The sequence below is a fragment of the Melozone crissalis genome, unplaced genomic scaffold, assembly GCF_028551555.1.
Source record: "Melozone crissalis strain CALT ecotype California unplaced genomic scaffold, PUWL_Pcris_2 ptg000034l_1, whole genome shotgun sequence".
Taxonomy (NCBI): Eukaryota; Metazoa; Chordata; class Aves; order Passeriformes; family Passerellidae; genus Melozone; species Melozone crissalis.
Genome location: NW_026535812.1, coordinates 11,526,069 through 11,548,890, shown reverse-complemented (window position 1 = coordinate 11,548,890; position 22,822 = coordinate 11,526,069). Strand labels below are relative to the sequence as shown.

At 41.5% G+C, this 22,822-nt stretch overlaps 1 protein-coding gene across 2 annotated transcripts in view; it reads left to right on the top strand.

The window, feature by feature from the left end:
- TFDP2 (transcription factor Dp-2) overlaps positions 1–22,822 on the top strand; it is a 46,921-nt gene that overhangs the window by 9,077 nt on the left and 15,022 nt on the right. The window contains exons 2-8 of one of the 2 annotated variants that reach the window (XM_054283041.1): positions 1,889–1,982; positions 7,533–7,599; positions 14,620–14,723; positions 17,779–17,900; positions 20,290–20,337; positions 21,419–21,581; positions 22,114–22,257. In XM_054283041.1, coding sequence (XP_054139016.1) covers positions 1,941–1,982; positions 7,533–7,599; positions 14,620–14,723; positions 17,779–17,900; positions 20,290–20,337; positions 21,419–21,581; positions 22,114–22,257 — 690 coding nt within the window. In that variant the 5' untranslated portion in view covers positions 1,889–1,940. Of the gene's footprint in view, positions 1–1,888; positions 1,983–7,532; positions 7,600–14,619; positions 14,724–17,778; positions 17,901–20,289; positions 20,338–21,418; positions 21,582–22,110; positions 22,258–22,822 lie in introns of both variants that reach the window. The other variant, XM_054283040.1, reaches the window with a different exon arrangement.

Genomic DNA, 22,822 nt, shown 5'->3' with positions numbered 1-22,822 from the left:
TGAAGAAAATCTCCATTTTGAGGCCATCTGTGTCGGTTCTTTTGTCTGAACCTGACAAGAGGTCATGGCAGATGGTGGGGTCACAAAGTCTGGCTGCTGGGGCTTGACAAAATGTGTTCATAAAGCTGGAAGAATCCCAACTGTTCTTACTGGCTGAGGAGCATTGTGGCAAAGGGCTGTAATAGTTTATGGACAATACCTTCTGCATCATTAGGCTTGACAGCAAATAACTTGTCATGATGAACCTAGTTGGCTTATCTGCAAATAAGTTAAAACTGCTCAGCAATTATGTTCTTAACTACAGTTTATTGGAATGAATTACTTGTAAAGCCTCTTAAAGAGAGGGAGGTCAGACTGCAACTGGAATTTTGGCCAGAGCTCCGGATGATGGATTTGGAGAGTTCATCTGCAGGGGTCAGAAATGTCAAAAAAGAACAGGCACCGAAGATCATAATTTTCAGATGCATTGCAAGAATTCAGTATTTGCTCCTTGCCATGACCTCTGTAGCTTTATGGCTTCAGGTTTCAGGATTACTGCAGATCCAGTAGCTCCTTTCCCCAGGGTGGGAATAGATACCTCTTTGTAGTATCTTCTCTAAAGCCAGAGAAAAATTTTTATTATTTTCTAGGATGTTTTGTGGTGAAACTGAAATGTCCAACTTTTCACAGGAGAATGTCTTAGTAGATTTGTGTGGTATTCACATGCTGGAGTAACTGCTTAATTATGGCTGCAATAAAGGGAGGCACCAAGGAAGATAAGTACAACTCAGGCAACAGGAAGTGGAGGACACCTCTAAGTTGAATAAAATGATTTTCCACTAAGTTTAATTGATGTGATGTCTGAATAAACCAAGAAATGTGTAGAAACAAACAGCCTAGAATTTAAAATTCTCTGGGTTATCCAAAACTACTAAAGCAGTGATGGGAAGTGATGGTAGAGTTCCCCATTGGTTGCACACACTACTGAAACAACCCCTGGCGCTTTCCTGGAGGGAGGGAAAGACATTGGCCATTCTCAAACTTGACATAGGTTAAAATACAGAGGAAATGGCATAAATTGCATCCTACTTATGTAGCTGGTGAGTTCTGCTGTAAATGGTCATGAATCCTCTTTGATAAGTGTTTAGGTGTCTTCCTAATTTTACTGAATTGATTCCACACTTCAAAGTGTGAACATTCTCTCTCATTCATCCAAATGCAATGCAAATGTCTTTTGTGGTCCATTTGTAAACTGCAAGTAATACTTATAAAGTACTTTCAAGGTACCTAAACAATTTATCAAGTTAATTCTATCTTTAAAATGGTTTGTGTTGACAACATTGATTTGTAACTTTTCTTCTGTTTGCTGTAAGGCTTCTGGAAGCTTTCATTTAAAAAACAAGTCACTTTAAACTATTTTTGGTGTACCAAATTTTTTATCTTTTCCTAGAATTCTAATATTATAATTCTAACTACACAGGTTTAATAAAAAAGCATTAAAATATTTAAAAGATGATTTAGAGCCGATTTTTTTTTTTCTTGCATGTTTCCTAAAAATTCTGAATGTTTTCTCTTTTTCTATATATACATTTGATTAAAAGCCTTCTCTGTTGTTGGCTAAAGAGACAGTGGAGAGAAGTAATTCACTTCCCTTTTTAAAGCCAATCTGCAATAAATGCAAAAATTGCATGGTTTTAATTATAAAACTTTACTAATGATATAACATGGTTTGCTAGCACATTAATGTAGTCAGGCCTTTATGTAAGTTGGGCCTTTATATATATGGTTTCATCTCTGCCTGTTCCAAGCAATGACCATTTTCAGAATCTCTGCAGAACCTGACTATTGTGGTGATTATTTTCTCAGAAGCTTGGGCTTCAACTAAGGTATTTCATTAACTGTCTTACAGGATGTTCATTTTAAAGATTCTGTGAGGATGAAAAGGGATCTCTTATGGCTTTATGAAATATAGAGCAATACTGTCTGACATGACGGCAAAAAATGTAAGTATGATCTTCAACATGTGTTACTGTTCATGTTGGCATTCTGCCACTCACTGCTGACTTTCAGAATTGTGTGCACAAATATAAGAAATCAATCACAAAGACCTTCAAATTCAGAAATCTTACCTGATTTTTGTATACCACAAATATGTACCCCATCATCTCCTGTAGTATTTTGATAAATCTATACTGGTTAGAAGCTCTTTAAGCATGTGGAGTTTAGTTGGTCAGATTGATAACTGAGGCAATGTTTTATGCTGTTTTCATATTGATCCATGCAGGTCCCTTCCAACTTGAGATATTTGGTGTGTCTGTGATCTCTCTAACATTTCTTCAAACTTATGTGAAAGCTGCACATTTTGTTGAATCTTCTCACCTTTGCACCTCTGTAAAATCCTTCCACTGAGTCTGAATCTCAGATCTGAAGAAAAAACAGAAGGACTGCATATTATTTGGCTGCTGTTGGTACACTCTTGGTTTCTAGAAGGCTGGAGGCTGCCTGGTTCCTTTGCTTGCTCATTACCCAGCCTGCAGTGGTGTCTCAGGCTCTATATTTGACTCCTCTATCCTGAGTTCTGAGGAAGCTTATGAAATGTCTTAACATCCTGACCTTAATTTTCTGCCTAATTAGCTGTGCTTCCTGAGGTGCACAGCCTGTGTAGAGAACAGTTCTGGTTAATCCTGGTGATCAGTGAGTTGAGGGTGACTTTGGGCCCTGAGCAATTTGCCTGTTGACATCCTGCATTGTAGTTAAATCTGAGTGGGTTTAGGAGCCAGCACCACCAAAGAAGTGCCCCACAGTGAAAGTGCAGGTAGCCCAGGATTGTGCTCTGTTCAGTACCTGCCAAAGCTTTTGTGCATATTGGGTTAGATTGGTGCCAATGATATAGTTTGGTTAAATTAATTCTCAAGTGTTGGAAATTTCTGTTGGCTTTATTAAAAGCTTCATTTGGTGTGTGGTTCCAGGCTTTGAGGTGTCTTATATCTCACTTTTTGATTCAAGTTTACCGAGACATAAAGTAAACTGATGTGTATATTCAAAGCCCTTTGCTCATTATTTCATAGGTCATATTTATCTCTAGTCCAAATAAATAATTCTACTGATATATGTGGGACAGCTGCACAAATCCAGGTCATTTGTGGCTTTGACCTTTTGTTTGATGCAGTCAAAGGATAAATACCAATCCCAATAAAATCCATGGAGTGCTGTGTAATAGTCATAGAGCGGCTGGAAGGGATTTCAGGAGCCCATCAGCTCTGGGGTTTGTGTAAAGCTCTTTGACACTGAACCCAGCTCCTTGGTGCTTTGTTCAGGCTCCATCAGGGCTTTGGGGTCTGAAAACCTACGAGGAGAGACGTGACATTCACTCTGGGTAACCTACTCTTCTTCTGAGTACAGAAATATAATCTTGTTGTTTACTTCAGTGCAATGCTATGGTTACTTTAGAGAAGAAATATTTTATTGGTATGCATACTTTGAAATTTTGCATGTCAAAATGATGCAAACCTAGTCAGATACCTAATATTTATGGGTTTATGTTTAAAAAAATCAGCTGCTGTGGTACAGATGGATGTAGGACTCAGTTTTCATGTTTACCTGTTCATGTGGTGATCATATGCTTTCTGTCACTGGTAGCACTTCTTAGGGTTTTCCCAGCCTTGGTTACTCAGAATTGCTCTGGTTACTCAGAACAGTGCCAGCCCTGGTGTTTCCTGGTGCTGTTAGAAGGTCATAATGCTTCTGAATTTGCAGAGTTGCAGGGGTTAGATTCTGTATATGCCAGGGGGTTCTGCAGCTCAAAATCTGTTTCAAATGTGAGGTTAATATTTGTTACAGTGTCAGAAATGATCTGCAGAGTTGAGGGAGAGAGCTTCCTTCTGAGAGTACTTCCATCATTTTCCTTTATGTTGAAGCATCAAGGAAAGGAAAGTTTAAAGTACTGGAATTTGAGCATCTTTCAGGAAACTCTTGAAGGGTTTCTGTCAAATGTGGAAGCTGCCACATCTGCATTCTGCAATCACTGCTGCTCAGCTGGGCATGTGTGTGCTCCTGCTTCATCACAGCAGTGCAGTGAGCTGTACCTGGAATGCCATAGCTGGAATTTCCACTTTGCAAGAAGCTGTGTTGAACAACCTCCTGTCCAGCCAGCTTGTGCTTCAAGCACATGCCAGAATGTTCCTGGAGACTGGATGTGTGTGCAAGATGAAAAACCTTCCCCATCACTGCTTTTCCTTCCTAACTCTGAGCATGTGGTGGGAAAATTATCCAAGCTGGGCTCACTGCTCATTTTCTTTAAACACAGGACCCTTGCTGGTATCTGTTTGTGGAATATTGTTTGTGGGTAATTTGACCTTCCTTATAAAACTAATCTGACCAAAGAAGCTATGAATAATAAAATGCTGAATAAAAGTTCTCTTGGAAAAAAGATGTTTATGTGCTTACCATATACATTGTACCCAGATGTAATTCACATCACCCTGTCCAACTGGGTTATTTCATTCTTTACTTATATAAGAAAATGTGGGGTTTTTCTTGCCTGTTTTGTGTCTCCTTTCCCATTGGTCCTTCAGGTAAAAAGACACCAAAACAGTATTAACAAATGGAGGGAAAAAAAGAGCAAATAGTCGTGGTAAATTTTAGTTTAGTTTACTCAAACAAATGAGTGATATAACTTCAGCAAGTTTTTGAATAAGACTGTTGGTTATTGATTGTGAAGTTATTTGTCAGTGCTTCTCAGAGGGTGGCTCTTGCCATAGATGAGGTCAGTGAAGTGGCTGTGATGTTCTCCTTGCACATTGAGCATGGAGGGAGGTTTCCCTGCTGAAGGTGCTCCCAGTGACTGCCCAGCCAGGCAGTGCAGAGGGCTGAGCTGCACGAGCTGCTCGTGGCAGTTGGCCCCTCCAACACTCTGCCTGGGACTCTTCCTTTCCCCTCACCCTGTTTGGAAACTTAGTCACCTAACAGGAAAGGCAAACACACCTCTAAGATATTTAGTAGTGTGCAAAGGCCTGCCAGGTCCTTTCTTCATCTTCCATCGTGGCTGGGTTCCATGGCAGAGTCCAGCTCCTGCCGTGCCCAGTGTTCAGGCACTCTGGGCCAGTGCTATAAAGTAGAAATATCACAGGAGCAGTACAAAAAGTAACAAATTATTCCATTTAAGCATTGGATTGTGTACTGGTTTCAGTTTAGGAGTTGTTACAGTTCAAGATTCCCAAAAGCAGTGTGTGGTCTGTCTCAGATAACAACATGGCCTGGGACCTCTTGAACACTGAGATGGAATCCTATGAAGGTCTTGCTGTGCTGCAGTATTAGAATGTTCCATCACACATTGCTTCTTCTGAGGACTTAGGATCATTCTTCTGCAGGAGAAACAAATTCCTTTAGATCTGCCACATTTCTCACTTCAGTTCTCATGAAATTCAAGTTTGTTTTCAAGCTCTTCTAAACTTAGATACAAGGATTATAAAATTGAGAAAAGTGCTGCTCTTTATAAATGTGCTACTAGGATCATTGTAATGAAAACAACATATTTCTGTGCAAACTGAAGTTCTGTAACTTTGTGTCATTTGGATCACTGAAGCACAATATATACACAAAATCTTTCAGAGAATTAAATGTGGAAGTTAGAATTTTCATTCTGACACTGTATATGTATGTCATCTTCAGTGTTTGATTAAAGCACTGATCTGAATTAATAGGGAAATGTACAGTTGTAGATCTAGAGTGAATGTTCAATTGTGAACACATTCCAGTGCTGTCTTTGAAGATGTTCCTTGTAATCCCTTCTCTTAGAATGAGTTGAGGCCCATAATCTAACATGATATTTATCCCTGTGGGCCCCTGTTCTTTCCCTGAATTTAAAATTTCTCCCATTGGTGTTCTAGTTGCTGCAGAGGCAGGCAGGGCTCCAGGGAGAAGCTGACACTGTTGTTGGTGTGAAGGCAGCAGAGGTGTGAGCCAGCAGTGCAGCCTCTTGCCCTGGCTGGGCCTTGCAGAGCTTTACCCTGTGCAGTTCCCAGCTGTGCCAGCCTGTGTTAAACATCTCCTCAAGAGCACATCCTCAGGGAGGAGCCTCAGTGGCCTCTCTCCACACAAGGAGTGTTCTTGTGCCCATCACAGGAGATCCTGGAGTGCTGCCCTTCTCCTGGATCTGCTGCCAAACCTGCTAAGGAGACGTTGTGGGGTTTTTTTGTGTCTTCCTCCCCTTGCCCTGCTCCAGCCCGGGCCCTGCCAGCCCTGCTGCATCGCTGCTGCACCGGTGCCACCTGCTGGGAGACAGCCCTGCCGTGGAGGGACAGTGGGACAACCTGTGACACAGCCCCCGGGGACAGCACAGAGAGTGGGACAGCCTGTGACACAGCCCCTGGGGACAGCACAGCAGCCCAAGCTGGGAGTGAGGAGGCTCTGGCTGGGTGTGCCAGGAAGGGCAGGGAAGGGACACTGTGACAGTGACAATGCCTGAGATAAACTCAGGGCTCTACTGAGCATCTCGAGGGGTTTGTTTATGGGAGCCATCACTGAGCTCATTTGGGCAGTGTTCTACTATCAGAGTAGTGCAGCAACAGTTTATCTTCTCACATGTCTCCTGATGGGGAAAAATTTTAGTAGAAGTATTTTCAAGAGTGTCACAAAGCAGTGTGTGCAGATTTTCCCCTACAAAAATTAGCTCCTGAATATTGAGAGACTGAATGCTCATAGGAGATATTCTTTTGTCTTGTGTAGTTTATTTCAGTTAAGTTTAATTTACCTAAAATTAAATTATGCTCTGACAGGAATATATTAAAATTCTTCTAGTGGCCCTAGCATAGGTTCCATTATTGCTACATACATCTCTAAAATAAAGCAAAATGTTTGATCCTTCATCATATGATTGCCTTCTTTTAACTTGGATAGTGGAACCCTTTGTCCCAACGATTTACAGAAGTACTCAAATTTTATAATATTTTAAAAAGAGGTTGGGATATGAGGGATTTCCCATCTCTTCCTTCCTCATCCAAGATGATCTTGTATTTTTCTGTACAAACTACACCTTCCTATGCTTTGTGTGCATGCTGAAGTCTGAGTTGCACTATTCTGTATAAGCTTGAAGTTTTCCATGTCTCCAGTAACTTCCCCTCAGTAAATCAGTGTATCTCTGAAGTTGGGAATGTGTTTAGAATGCATCAATAGTCACATCTCATACCTGCAGGCTGTGCAGCTTGGTACTGAGCAATTGGACATGGGCACATTTCTGCTGTTATTGGGGGCAGCTGCTCCCTTGCACTTGGAGGGGATGGTGCCTTACACCATCATAGCCAGAATGGCTGCTTGGGTCATATGTAGTACACAGAATATTCAGGGTGCTTTTTAGGTAACAGCTGAGTGAAAAGCAGACTTTCCAAATGTCCTGGACACCTTGCCTTGAGTCTCATGCACTTGTTAGGCTCTACTGTCCATAGGATTATGGTGTTTCATTATGCAGAAAGTTGCTTTCATAATATTGTTAGTTGCATATTAGAAAACATAGAAAGGTTTATCATATTTTAATACTTCAAAAATGTTTTGTTCAGGTTGGTGTGACTTCCACAAATGGAGACTTGAAAGGATTTATAGATCAGAACCAGAGTCCAACAAAAGGTAAGAAAATTCTATTTGATACATACATTAAGACTTATGTCACTGCAATATATGATTGATTCACATTTGGGTTACTCAGAATTTAAATGTTCAAAACATATTTCATACATCCCCACCTGTAGTTGTTTAATATCAACATGTAAGTGTCAGTAGCAAAGATGGGAAGGTCTTCAGGATTTCAGAGGGGAAAATAAGGTTTAGTAAAAATAATAAGAAGATAACATAAGCCCTTTTTTTCGTTCCTTGATGGTGAATAATATGCTGAATTTCCCAATTTCTAGCCCACTGTTAAAGTTTCCTGATTCTGTTGTAGTCAAAATGACAGAGAAGGCTAAGCATGATGTCATACTTCTTTCTAAACGTTCTGCACAATTTACAATAATAATTATGTTTTGTCCTCTCCTGTTTTATCTTAGCACTTGTAGATTAATCACTTTTGACTCAAAAACAATTTATGATCAGACATAACAGCTATGGTATTCCAGTAAAATAAACCCCTTATCTATATTAGAAAACTCAAGGATTTGCAGTTCAGGAAACATTTCAATCAACCTTTCCAAGTAAATACTGGTTTGCTGTTGTCCACTGCAATAATCCAATGCATGTAGTAGCAGGAAGGTTGATTTCTGGCTGATGCCATCAAACCTAAGAGACTGAAAAATTGAGACAACGAAACAAAAAATGGCTGGAGCTACAGTATCTTCCTCATTTTCTAAATTTTGCAGAACATGACAAACTGGTGGAGGCCTTTGAGAATTATTCATTGCACATTGTGCTTTATTGTTTTGTGATTATTGTGCTGTGATGCTAGGGAAAAAGACTAAGTGCAACATTTTCAAATAATTTCTGAAACAAGCAATTGATTTGTCCAGAAAATAACTGAGTAACTTTATAAAGTATGGGTCATTACTGTTAGGAATGTCCCATTCTTTATCAGATTTTGCTTCTGGGATGATGGATGCATTATTACCTCCATTTTTGTATATTTTTTAAATGTTATGATCTAATGATTTTTTTTAACCTTGAGGTATAGTTAGAAATTGTTGCCACCTCTATTGAAATAAAATATCTTGTTCACAATGGATTACTCTTCTTAGAACATCAAATATTCCATAAAAGCTGGGAAAACTTGTACAGGTACAGCCAGTATCTAAGCTGTCTCTTACTTTCAGTTTAAAATATCCTTTACTTCTTTTGGCATGTCCACTGTTGAACTCTGGAAATTAGGGAGGGGGAGAAAAACCCCAAACAGGCATTCAGGTCCCCTGTCTCTTAACAGGGCTTTGTGAGCTTCCTAGTGAAGGCACTTTGGTTTCTTTGGGGTTTTGGTGGTGGTGGGTTTTTGTTTGTTTCTTTTTGGGGCTTTTTTGTTGTTTTTTTTTAATATACATTATTTAAATTAAATAATTTGCTATAATAAAAATAAAGGCAATTTATTGCTACATTTCTGGGCCTATTTATACTGTGCCTTCATAACACCCTTAGACTGAGGTGTGGTGCATTTATGATATGTTCAAAAACAAAGGAGAGAGACCATTTACTCTACTGAAAACCTTCTTGAAAGCATCAGATTCCAAGGGCTAGAAATTTTTGCTTAAAAACAAGTTGCATTTTTCTTTTCTCTCCAAGAAGAGAAGTGTGGTGTGTGTTTGTTGTTTGCCCTGCCCAGCAGAGGGGGCCTGGGGGGAGCAGCCCAGTGAAATCCCAGACCCCGGCTGGATGCCAGGGCACAGCCAGGGCCCCCAGAACTGGGCACATCTGCTGGGCCATGGCCACAGATTCCTACCTTAGAGTGGCTGATGCAGACTCACCCAAGGGTTTGGAGGGATTTTGCTGTCCTTAGTTAACACTTCTTTGTTACTGTACTCCCAGTTCCTATGAGCTTATGTGTTGTTCTTTGTTTCCTGCTGTGGAGGGAAAAGGGAGTCCAGGCACAGAGCACCAATCCTGCAGCAGGCTCCACGAGGGAGCAGCCATTAATCACATCAGAATTGTGGAGGCCTTGCTTTGGGTGGGAATCTGCACCTCCAAGACAACTTCACAATGGACTTCATTTCAGCGCATCTTTCTATTACACAGTACCTGTCTTTACTAAGTCCTGATAGGGCTGGTGTTTTAAAAACTTGGTGCACAGGGCTGCTGTAAGAGAAGTACTTCATTGTATGCTTGAAGAGATCGGCTAAAATGACCAAGACATCAGCAGCAGTAATCCATAGCCTGTGCCTGGTGCTTTCAGATTCATACAGCTGTTAACTCCTGTAGATTTGTCTCTAATTGAACAGTAAAAGGCTGAAATTGTACTGCTCAGTGTAAGCCTGAAGTACATTGAAAAACTGTCTGCCCCATTTTATTTATTTCTTTTCTACAGGTCTCTTTGATTTCATCTCTGTGGAATTTTTAAAGTTAGGTTTGTAGCCCAGTAATTTTGTGCAATGCACAAATGAAGAAATGTACCAAGAAAATACTTGTGTACTAGTAATGCAATAATAATTCCATTTTTTCTATATGTTTTTATCATACTGATCTTGGAGATCAGTAAATTTACTGATCTTAGTGTAATAGAGAACCCTGAGGACACATCACATACATTATTCCAAAATATCCCAATGGGCTGCTGAAATCTCACAGCTCTGAGCTGGGGTTTTTGCCATCGTTGTCAAGCTATAGGCTGTATTATTAAAAATGGCTGTCATTGAGACACTTTTTAAAAGTGGACATTTGTTCAGAGCTCTGAATATGAAATCCAAATTACCACAACTTCCCTGGTGTTTTGTTTGAAGATTCAATGGGTTTTTTTGTTGCTGTATGCTTTGTGTGTAACCCCAGCTGGTTGGGCTATGCTCCCCATCAGCCATGGTCTCCTTCAAACTGGCTGTGACAGATTCTATAGATTCTCCAGTTGACATTGTTTCTGATTATCTTTGCAACTGAGCTGCAGACCTAACACATTTAGTTATACAGGAAAAAAAATCATTAAAATTTATTCAGCTTCATATTTGGATAGGAGTGCATGTTGTTTATGTGAAATGAGGCTATTTAGGGTGGCACATAATGATTTAAACTGAGTTTGGTGAGCTGCTTTGTGTGTGCATGTGAGCATACATGTCCATAAACATGAATAACTTTATCTGTGACTGCTTGAAGCTAAAGATCATTTAAATTGATTTTTTCTTTTTGTGCACCAGTAAAATTATTGCACAAATGCCAGGAAGAATAATAGTTATGTAGCAATGATGGTTTTTTAAAATATGAAATTACAGCAACACTGGTTTCTCTCCCTGAGAAGCAACAATAGTGGTTACTGAAGAATGGAAGAATAATTTATGTAGAAGCAAAGTGCTTTTGTTCTGAGAGAAACATACATATATATATCCACTGGCAGATTCTTATTCTGAATTTGCTTCAGTGCTAGGGAGGCTCAGTTTGGGATGGCTCTCTGTGTATTGCAGCTAAAGCCTCCCTATGAGAGTTTTAAGTGGGTTTCTTTCCCATGTGCTTGGTTTTCCATAGGTAAATGGGAATAATGACACTGACCTCCTTTGTGCCTTGAAAGTACTGCTGAGAAACATTATATAAGAATTGAGTATTATTATACAAATCATTCCAGTTTGATCCATCTGTGCTGACCTTTTCCTGCATGCAGTGAGATTACCGTGACTCAGGGCTGATGGGGCTCATTGTGTTCAGCTTATCACTGTACTCACTGCTCTTGTGCCCTGGGACATAAATCACTGTAATCTTTTTTGTCCCCAAATGATGGGTGTTATTAAGACTTGGCATTTATTTAGAATTTGGTCATGTTTAAAGCCTTTGCAGTTGCTTTGTGATAGTGTATATAGTTAGTTTGATGATATTTCTGCTTTCAGTTGAATACCAAAATCTGTTGAATGTGTTGTCACATCTACTTCCTCCTAAATATAATGATATAATGATATAATAATAATAATCTTTGAAGCAATTAAGGTTACAGGAGTATTGGGACCATTATGCTATTTGGAAAAAAAGAAAATGGTAGGGAGGAATATTTTATTTGTAATTGATAAAACTTTCTGTTTACTATTTTTTCAACTGCTGACAAACACAAAAAGCAACCTCTTACTGTGAAGAATTTGGTTGTTCTTTCTTTCTGGTCACTGCGGATAAGAAATACCTCACTTATAAAAGCAAACTTTCTTTTTCATCCTATCTGTATTTCAAAATCTACACATCCGCATATTTATATTTGCCAATGAGGAAAATTAAAAGTTAGAATAAGGACAGGGAAACATTTCTTTGCAAACCTAGTCAACTCTTAAGATTATTTTGACAGTACTGCTGCCAAATGAGGGATTTGTGTAGGGATTAGAAGATGAAAATCTTTTTTATTGACAGTAACTCTGGCCAAAAAGACATTTAAACACACACCATATGCAAGCAAATGTCTTTTTAAAATCAAGATCAGGTCATTTGAATGACCCTTGTATTTACTGAAGTTACCCAGTGGTGCCAATGTTCATTATGCAGGGAGCCTTGTAAATAAGGGCACAGTGCAGCTGTAGCTGCTAATTAGTGCTTTATTAGTGGCTTTTCCCAGGCTGCTCAGTAAATCTGGTGGGTTTGTGTGGCTTTGGCCATGGGTCTGCATGTGTGTGTGAGGGAGCATCCATGAAATGTTCTGAGCAGTCACAGGTGCAGCTGGATGCCATGGATGCCATGGGCGTCAGTCTGCCTGGCTGTGCCCAGTGCTGGGTGCCCACCAGGGTGTGCTGGGTGGCCCTGAGCCTTGTCCAGGGCTGTGAGCCCCACAAGGCCACTGTGGCAGGGACAAACGTGACAGCCCAGTGCCTCCTGCAGGCTGGCATCTGCAGCTGGAGGCAGCCCTGTGCTGGAGCCCTGTGGTGGAAGAGCTGGGAGCCAAAGCCCACATTTCACAATTTTACTGCACTTGGCCGTGTGACCTTATGCTGTAAACACCAGAGAAACGAATTTATTTCTTTTCCCTGCTAAGAAAAGGGACAAGAAGAAATAGTATGAGAGCTGATCTTGGAGGTAGTGGGATCAAAAGTTTCAGTTGCAGCAGAGAAGAGGAAAATTCCTACAGCAGTACTGGGAAGTGACACGTCATTGATGGCACCAGCCTGGAATGAGGGGAGAGACGAGGTGTTGATGGAATATGCTGGCACAGCTTGGGAAGTCCTGGGCAAAATCCTCTAGCAAAAGTAAAACTGGCAAGTGAGAGAACTCTTTTGAGCTCAGCATGGGAACATGGTGTATGTAAATCATTAATTACTATCTTGTGCTCTCTGGCACTACCTCACAAAAGATTTTTCATAACAGAGCAAAGATTTACTGGAGGGGGTGGGTTTGCAAGTGTGGGGGGTTTATATTTGTTTTTGTAGGTGAGTTACATGACTGAATAATTTATTCATTTTATTGACTAGAGATTCAAGCTGCTTCTGAAGATGTTTTCAGATACAGATTTTCCTTTTGGAAAATTAATATTTAGTACTAGTATTACTCCAGATGCCAAAAGAATCTACACAGAACATTAGAACATCCTAGTATCAATTTGTTTGTATTTCTCATATATCTGTTGAACATTTCTTATGAAGATGAGACTTGGCATAAATCTACATCTTTTCTACTGCTCTGCTGTAAGATCCTTTTTCCTCTCAGTTGTGTTGCTTCTGCTTCCTGTTGCAGAGAAGTTACTTTGTTGAATTTATCATTTTTCAGTAACCTCATGGGAAAACAGGTATATTAAAATAAAATGTAAAAAAACAGACCATGGTTCAGGGCCAAGTGAGAAAAGAAAATTGGGCAGTGGAGGTGAAGAGGTGATGTGAGAAAAGGCAGGGGAGCAGGGATGTGTAACAGCCCTGAGTCAGCTCGGGCCCTGTGGGCTGAGCTGAGTGCTGGCTGGCTCCCGGGGGAGGAGGGCTGGTGCTGTGCTGCTCTGAAGGGCCCTGTCACCTCAGATGCCTCAGCTGCTGGCTGCAGTGCCAGAGAACATCAGGAGCTCTCCAGGAACCTCTCGTTGTCCTCATGACCCCAGCCAGAGCCAGGCTGACTCTGGATTACCGGGCAGGGGCCTCAGAGCCGCCCTCCCCACGCTGGGCAGGCTGGAGCAGGAACAGGGGCTGGTGTTTGATTGATGGGCTCCCAGCTCTCCTGCTCTGAAGCTGTCACAGAGAAAGGAGCTGCTGCCACCACAGTGGCAGTCTGGATAAGCCAATGTGCTCAGGGCTTGGAGAGGCTTGTGCGCAGCAGTTTGAACGCACAAGGAGTAGCAGTGGTGCTGCAACAGTTTTGATTTAAACTTTAATTCCAAATAATCTAAATACAAGATGCAATTTGGGATGGAGGAGGAGCAGGAGTATTTTGGGGCTGTCAGCACAGAGCCGCTCTTCTCTGTGGAAGGCAGGATGATTTAGATCCATAAGCAGTTTGGGATCACAGAGATGATAAACATCTTGGTATGAGAACACCCTGCACTGGAGAAGGAATGGGAGACTTTATTGTGACGTGCAGCTACCTGTGACTTTAGGTGAGTTGTAAAGGCATCACTTACTCCATCTGTGCAGTGGCTGGCTTACATCAGCAATGACTGTGGAATGCTCTGGAACAGTCAGATGAGGAATAGTTAAGGCTTTGAAGATTTATGGATGTATATTTCTTACACATGACTATGATTGTAAGTAGGATTTGTATGTTGACTTCTTTTAGAAGTATTCTCATTAATTTTCACTTCTAATGCTGAGGAATGTCAGGCTGTGTGCTCTTTGTCTTAAGTAAGAATAAATCGTTTCTGGAAATAAAAGACATGTAATTTTAAAAGTAAAATAGTGAAGGTGTAGTTTTTTGAGGTGTCCTTGTGACATCTGCTGAGAGGTCTGGAGCTTACCCGAGGGTGTGTTCACAGCAAATAAAACAAAGTCAACCTGATTCCAGAGCGTTAAAATGGTGGGAGAATTTGCCAAAGTGTTTTTCACAGGTTACTAAGGAAGTAATTTAAAACTCTCCTTTTACCATTCTTTTTAGGTAATATTTCAGTAATCACATTGCCAGTTTCCAGCACCAACTCTCCCACTAAGATTTTGCCAAAAACCTTGGGACCAATCAATGTGAATGTTGGACCCCAGATGGTGAGTTTTGCAAGCCCAGTAGTGCCAGCTTGTGTAACTGGCTGTGACTTCCTGTGGTGTAAGACAGGAACACGAGAGGAACTTGCTGCCTCCTGCCTCAGCCACAGAGTGCCCCGGCTGTGTGGGAGGGAGGTGACCTGGGGGCACAGCAGGCCTGGTGTGCCAGAAGTGCCACTCCCAGCAATGCTCTTGGATGTGCCCTTAGGGGGTACCTGTCTTCTGGGCTTTGGGTGGAAATTGAAACAGCTTTACCAGCTGACACTTAAACTATTACTCAAATGTGTATTAAGAAAATCCTCTCATTGTTGATACTCTTTGAATGCTTTAAGTCATGTTCTCACCAGTAAATCTCCAGAATTGTCAGAGAATGTCTTTGATGTGTTGGTAGAAATTCTAAACTTGTTGAAACTACTCTTCTTAAAACTCTCTTTTCCTGTGCATGATAACTGTATTTGTATATTGATGTTCCATGGATTTTGGATCTAGTTTTGAGAAAAAAATTAGATTTTCTGGTGGCCAGAGAGCTAAATAAGCAATACTGTGAACAGTTTCTAGTAACCTGAAACCTCCTTGCCAAGCACTTAGCCCGAGTACAGAACCATTTGATGTGTTTCATAAAAATGGTGTTGGGCCTTTGTCACCTGAGCAGTGTTCAGTGGGGTTTGTCCCAGCTGGGCAGAGGGGCACACACATCACAGCCACTCCTGTGGCACTCCCAGCTGGCAGAGCTCTGCCCCCAGCACTGGCCAGGGGCTGCCTGCCAGGAACAGCTGAGAACGTCAGCGCTGATGTCTCACAGGCCTGTGCCCTGTGGCACTGCCCTGGAACATTCTGCCACTGAGGATATGTCCTGGCAGTGCAATAAATAGCCCACAACAGGGAGAGCTCTCACTTAATGCACTTCCTACTCTTGTGACAGACTTCTCAAGCCCTGCTTTTGCTTTCAGTGAGCCCTGCTTGCACTTTAGGTTCTACGGCAGGTAGAAGTTGCAAAAGCTACCGTGTGATGTGAGACATACCATCTGTATTCTTTTTTTTATTTTATTTTTTATTCTTTTATTCTGCTGTATTCAGAAAACATTTTCTTAATGAAATGCCATTAACGCAGGCTTTCTAAGAGACCTAGCATACAGCTGTGTTGTGCCAGGCTGTTTAAAAGCGAATGTTCCCGAGCTCTCAGCAGTGGCAATGTTAGCGCTCCCTCACCACCTGCCTGTGTCAGCAGCACCCTGCTTGATTAACTAATTAATTCGTGTAGGCCTTATTTCCCCCCCGCGGGTTGCAGGCCCCGGTGCCGCTGCGGCTCCTTGGAGCAGCGCGGAGGCTCCGGCGCGCAGCCGAGCCCGGGGCTGCCCGCGGTGGCTCCGGGGCCGCTCGGCGCGGGCAGGAGCGCTGCAGGAGCGGCCGGGAGCCGCCAGAGGGCGGCGCGGGCCGGGCCGGGCCCGGCTGTGCCGAGCATGGGGCCGTTGGCAGCCCCGGCCGCAGCCGCTCCTTGCAGCGAGCCCCGGAACACCGAGCGGCCCCTCACAGCTCTGCCCCGAACACCGAGCGGCCCCTGACACCCCTGCCCCAAACACCGAGCGGCCCCTGACACCCCTGCCCCAAACACCGAGCGGCCCCTGACACCCCTGCCCCGGAACACCGAGCGGCCCCTGACACCCCTGCCCCGGAACACCGAGCGGCCCCTGACACCCCTGCCCCGGAACACCGAGCGGCCCCTGACAGCTCTGCCCCAGGCCGGAGCAACAGCCAGGTGACAGGAGCGACACCTGTCCTGTGCCTGCCTGCAATGGGTAAAGGCAGGCGCCTTTGGTTCTCCAGTACCAACAGGAAATAAATACATACTTGCACCTGTGCTTTGGTTTCTCTAAAATTCTCTTTTTCCTTGGTTCTGTCAAGCTGTACGTTTGCAAACAATAAATGAGATAAATTTATGTCTTTAAGACAAAAAGACGTGTATGTATTCACAGCGTGGTACCAGGGGGAATGTGAAGTAAAGCTCAATAAGCTAAGGAAATGGGGAATTCTTCACATACCATTTTTCTACTTGTCTAAACAATAGTGATGGATACCAAACAAATGCTGTATACTTATCTCGAGTTCATATATATATATGCATATATATGTACACACTTGCAGTACCTATATATCTGCTCTGTACTTACAGCAGTTAGTTACCTGAGTGCCTTGGGAGGCTTTCACAGCTGTTGGATAAGTTAAATAGTAAAGGAAACCACAAAGTTTAGTACAGTCACTACTCCAAATGTCACTAATAAATGGAGTAAAGTAAAACAAAGTTTAAAATATTAGGTAAGGTATAAGAGTAGAAAGCACTGTCCAATAAGGTTTGATTTGAATCTTACCATAATGGAATCAAAAAAAATAAATTTGGTTTATTTTAAAGATAAGCTTTATCAATACTGTTTCATTTTAAAATATTATTTAAATTATTCTGGTGACCTACTTTGAAAAATGAACCTGGATGTGATTTAAATGTTGAGACTGGGTGTTGGTGTTAACCAGTGTACCTACAATTTCACCAGGTTTGCATAAATGTAAATTCTATCTATACCATAAAGACTTTACATTGAATTCTGTAGGTACAATTAGTTGCCAGAGTGCCTTGGGATCTTGTGATTGCTAGAAACTGCAGGGAATGCTTTGCCTGCAGCTCAGATTGTCTTTTGTATAGACAATTGCAAGAGACAAACCCATTGGAAAGAAAGAAGGCTGTATTGATTACATTGATCAAGAAACAGTTGGGTGTCTATAGGTACAGATCTCTGTGCCATACCTAGGAATTACTTGGAATCATTTGTCTGGTTCTTGTCCATGTGAATAATGCAGTAATTGGTACAACTAATAGGGAACTTGGCAGCACTGTAATGGCTTTGCTCTATGAAGATCTTCTGGTGCCATCTCTTCTGTATACTGTGACTGCTTCTGGTACAGAATCATTATTACTTTTCTTAGTGCAATGCTTAGTATGGATTTTGGGCTGTATTTACCTCTGTTTTCTTTAGAGAGCTGTGGTTTTTCTTGCTAAATTTTACAGATCATAAGCACCCCCCAAAGACTGGCCAGCTCAGGGAGTGTTCTGATCGGGAGTCCGTACACCCCAGCTCCAACCATGGTCACACAGACACACATCACAGAGGCGTCTGCCTGGGGCCCAGGGTAAGGCTTTGGTCTCTTTAGAGGTGTCTGAGCACCTCTTCTCATCTTTTCCATTATTTATACTGTTGAATCTATGCTGGCTTACTTGTTTCTACTTCTTGCACAACTAAATGGAGTATGGCATGTGCTTTTCAGACTGGGAGGCACTTCTGATGTCTGGAGCATATGAACACAAATTATAAGCACCAGTCACTTCACTGTCTGGTTCCTGGTGAAAATGGAGGATCACAAGGACTCCTGTTAAAAGAAGCCTTTATTTTTTCCTGAAGTTCATGGTGCATCCATGTAGCGCTGCTGTTCAGCACAGCAGCAGGTGCCTACAGGGAGAGAGACTGTCAAAACACTTCAACAGGCATTTAAGAATAAACTCTAATAGAACACTTTGAATATAATCAGTGTGCTATTTTTATTACTATCCTACATTAACAACAAGTTTCATGGGGCTCTGAGGTGCTCCAGCCAAACATGACTTTCTTTATCTCATCTAATTAAATCTGGTCTTTACATTGTTTCTTGGTATTTTGTTTTAATACCAGTACTGCTGAGCTTAGCTGTCTGAAAACAGAAATGTAGTGCTTTGCCACTGAAAAAGTAATACATTTCTGCATCTAGATTAATTTTTCTAATCAGTGATGAATGTCAATATTACCTTTTCAACAGTAAAAATGGGAAATGGAGCATCTAGGAGAGCAGGAGTGAGAGTGCAATATTTGTGCCTTGACTTTTCTCCATTTTACTCTGTAAGCAAGGTCCGTCATAGGTTGTACTTCCCAATTACTGTATTCCTCCCCAGAGAGTCAATAAACTGCAGGCCCAGCCACACAGTTTTTAAGCTGATTTTTTTTTCCTAGCTGAGTGTCCATTTCCTGAAATACCTGCACTTAGTTCTGATTTTATTTGAGAAAGGAGTTGTCAAAGATCACTGTTTTCTGCACATTTTGTGAAAAGTGGCGGCCAGACAGAGGTTCTTTTCAGTACCCAGAAGAGGGACAAACTCTGCTGTCTGGTCACAGCTTGCTGAACCAGAGAATTGACAGCCCTCACTTTCCAAAGCACCGTGCAGTGGAGGGCATTCCCAGGGCAGCCTTGGGCAGTGCATCAGCCACCACCACCAGGCAGCACCGTCCTGTTTGTGTGCTGCCCAAGTCCAGACACGGGATTTCCAATGAGCCTCATCCATAAAAAGGCTCGGGCTGACTCCAGGCAGAGCAGTCAGTAGTGATGCATGCAGGAGTCCATACAATGGGCCAAATTTTCATTTGAGGAACAGAGCTAAGGAAGGGTCTGTGGTATTCCTGAACTGAGATAGCGAGCTATTGCTGAAGACACTTCAGAAGACAGCTTGCTTTACCCATTGTTTACTTCACAGACTCCAAATTATTTCCAAAAGGAGAGGAGCAGGTTCACTGGCAGGACTCAGCACAGGCTCTGGCAGCCTGGTGTGCAGACAGGGCACAGCTCTCACTCACTCCCTGCTGTCCCAGGCCCGTGCCCAGGGCAGCCCCCAGCCCAGCTGCCCCAGTTAAGCACCATGGACAGAAATCCCTTTGGTGCTGCTGAGGGAGGGGCCTGGTTGTGCGCTCTGGATCACACAACCAAAGTGTGCTGGCTCTCAAGCCCAGCTTTTCAAACTCCTCATTTTTATTTAGTGCCTTCCCAGCAGCAGCAGGTGTTGAGCTGTAGGTCTGTGCTGGGAGCCCAGCTTCGGAAAGCACAGGGACAGCGTTCCCCAGCTCAGCACAGCTCTTGGGCACTGCCTGGGGCTGCTGCAGGAAAAGGCAGGGCTGGAGAGCAGCTCCTGCTTGCTGTGGGGAGTAAACTGGAGGAAAGGAATGGCCAGTGATTGCAGACTGCTGCTGTTCAAAATTCATAGCAGCTGCTTCTTCAGAGTCTGTCTCCAGCTCTGTACGCATCAGCTCTAACAGGAATATGTTTAGTGTTTTACCCTGGGTTTTGTTTAAAGATTCCTAAACATTTACTGGCTTGAAAATATAGGATATATCTTATGCACTGTTTAAAGACATTTTTCTTCCATATGGAGGAATTTTAAATAGGAATTTTCAAAGGAGCCCAGCTTTTCCTTTTTGATGGACTTTGGACATCTAGCTCACACAGCACTTCCTGTAGTTCCAGGTGAAGTGACTTCCCTCAATTCCTGTGGGCAAAGCATGGTAAAATTTGGAATAGAATTTGTCTGGCAGTGTGCTCTGACAACTTCCTCCACAAGTCCTAACCACCTTCCCTCAAATTTTGTCAAGCTCTGTGTGTTGTATTTTTCCCTTTCAGTAAACATGTAACAGCAAACACTAGACCAGCTAGGCCCCATATACAGTGATTTTAGTGGTCCATAATGTTATTTTCAACCTAAGTTTGAATTGTCTTGTCTTAGGGAGCGAAAACGGACTCAAGAAATTATAGAGTCAGATTTTTCAGAAAGGTGAGTGTTACTGAATGTGTATGTTGTGTATAGAGTCATACCTACTTTACTTCACATTTGCCTTTCAGAAAGATAACTGCCCAGTTCCTGCTTTCAGCAGTTTTCACTCCTTCACATCAAAACTGTGTTGTGGGTTTTTTTTTAAGTCTGCTGATGTTCCTTTTTATTCTTTTTTTGTTCATTTTACCTGTATTCTGTTTTCTTAGGTACATTCACAATTTTGAAAAACATTCTTGTTTTTTTTAATAGTTTCTTTAGCTTTTTACTGCTGATGGGGACCATTTTTCTGTAAAATAACAGCTCTCCCTGGAGCACATTGTCAAATGAAACCATGAGACTAATTAAAAAAAAAGGAAAAAAGAAACAAAAACAATACAGCTGAACTTTTTAAAGGCTTCTATTGAATTACATATCCAGATCTAGTTTGTGTGATAAAAACAACTGCTCCTGTTTTTTTCTATTACCATTACCTTTTCTGGAAGAAGGTGAATGGAAAATAACCCTGACAGTTTGCCAGTTCTTAATTTAGCACCTTAAAACCCAATGACTATGTACTTACTCTGCACAAAAGAGATTCTTGTGTCTGTTCTATGATGGATGTATAGGTCTGTATACTGTGATGTATATGTGTGGATATATTCTATGATGGACACATTTTAATTCCCTCAATGACCAAGTTTAGTATCTCCTGTTGTATATTACACAGGGAGGTTTGAGCCTTTCTACTTTAGGCACACACATGAGATCTCCACATAAACATAGCTCCCAGGTACATAAGCACCCTGGGAGATTCTCCTCTTTTTTTGGTTGTTCTTTTGTGAGACTACCTGGAGATGAATTACAAATCCATTTTAAGCATCTTCCCAGCAGCATGTGTTCAAATGCTACCAGTGTAGAAATAGTCAAGGAAGGGGCTCTAGTGCACTTTTTTGCCAACTTGTAAGAAACAAGAAATTGATACAAAACTTTTATTTTTCATTTAGATAGTCCAGATTTCTGTTACAAAGTGCAGACCTTTTGCTGTGTAACAAAGTACCTTATTAACATTCAATGTATTAAAATAATACTTTTCTCTTTTCAGTAAGAGAAGCAAGAAAGGAGATAAAAATGGGAAGGGTCTGAGGCATTTTTCAATGAAAGTTTGTGAAAAAGTTCAACGTAAAGGAACAACTTCATACAATGAAGTCGCTGACGAGCTGGTATCAGAATTCACAAATTCTAACAGCCACCTAGCAACAGATTCAGTAAGCAAATATGTGTTGAATTTTGTTATACCAATACAGTTTTGTTATACCAATTCCATGTTTTATCATGGAATTCTGTTTCTGCACTGTCCTGCCGCAGTCCATACTCTCCTTCACTTAACTAGTTCTCAAATATAAAGACTTACCCTTTGAAATCTCAAAATACAGAATTAAGGTGAAGAATTGAACTCCCTCTAAATTATAAACAAAGTAGAGGAATCTGACAAAATAACTAACTTTAAGGAAAGGCTACTCTTGTATATGTGGCCTTGTCAGGCTTTTCAACTGTGCCAGACTTACCATGATGGAATTTCCTGCAGAGATGCTTCAGGAAGACTTGAAACTTCCATTTGCAACCAAGCATGCTCATGTGGTGTCCAAGGGGTATCACAGGTGAAGGATTGTGGTTTAACACCACTCTGCCATTCTGGCATTTGAGCTTCTTCATGTCTGTGGAGGATGTGTCCAATTGCTTTTCCTTTTTTATTTCAATTCTTTTGTGGTAATTATTGTTGTCATGTTTTCTCAGCAGGCTTATGATCAGAAGAACATTAGACGGAGAGTTTACGATGCGCTCAATGTCCTGATGGCAATGAACATCATTTCAAAGGAGAAGAAGGAAATCCGATGGATCGGCCTTCCCACAAACTCAGCTCAGGAGTGTCAGAATCTAGAGGTACATGGGAAATTCTGGCTTGTTCCCATGTTCTGATAATTGACTTGCTCTTCTTTAGAAGAGGGATTTTTTTTCTTAATTTGAACCTGATTGGTTTTGATGCTTGTGCACTATGGAAATACAAATTCTGATATTGGAATAAACTGAAAAAATATGTTTGTGTATGCTTAGTTCAGTTTCATTTAGTATACATTATATTTAGTTTTTTTAAAAAGCCAAGCTGTTTACCTTACAAAAATGGTCATTGGTGAAATCAGGGATTATTTTTAAGATTAAAGTCTGTCATACCTTGAATTAACCAGAAGAAAGTAAAAAGAATTTATGGTTCAGTTACGCTCACAAAATGGTTTCCATTTAAAATGAGACCAATTCTCTATTGATGTCGGTACTTGAAAATATAATTCAAAGGGAATTAAATTGAAAAAAATTCCTGCTGGAATGTCAGATACTAGTTATGATCTACCAGAGAAAGCAAGAAGAAGTTTTACTTATCAGTTATTTTCATTATTTTTTCAGCAGACTAAGAATTACAGTGTTTTTTGCAGGGATGCCAGAATTTATATGC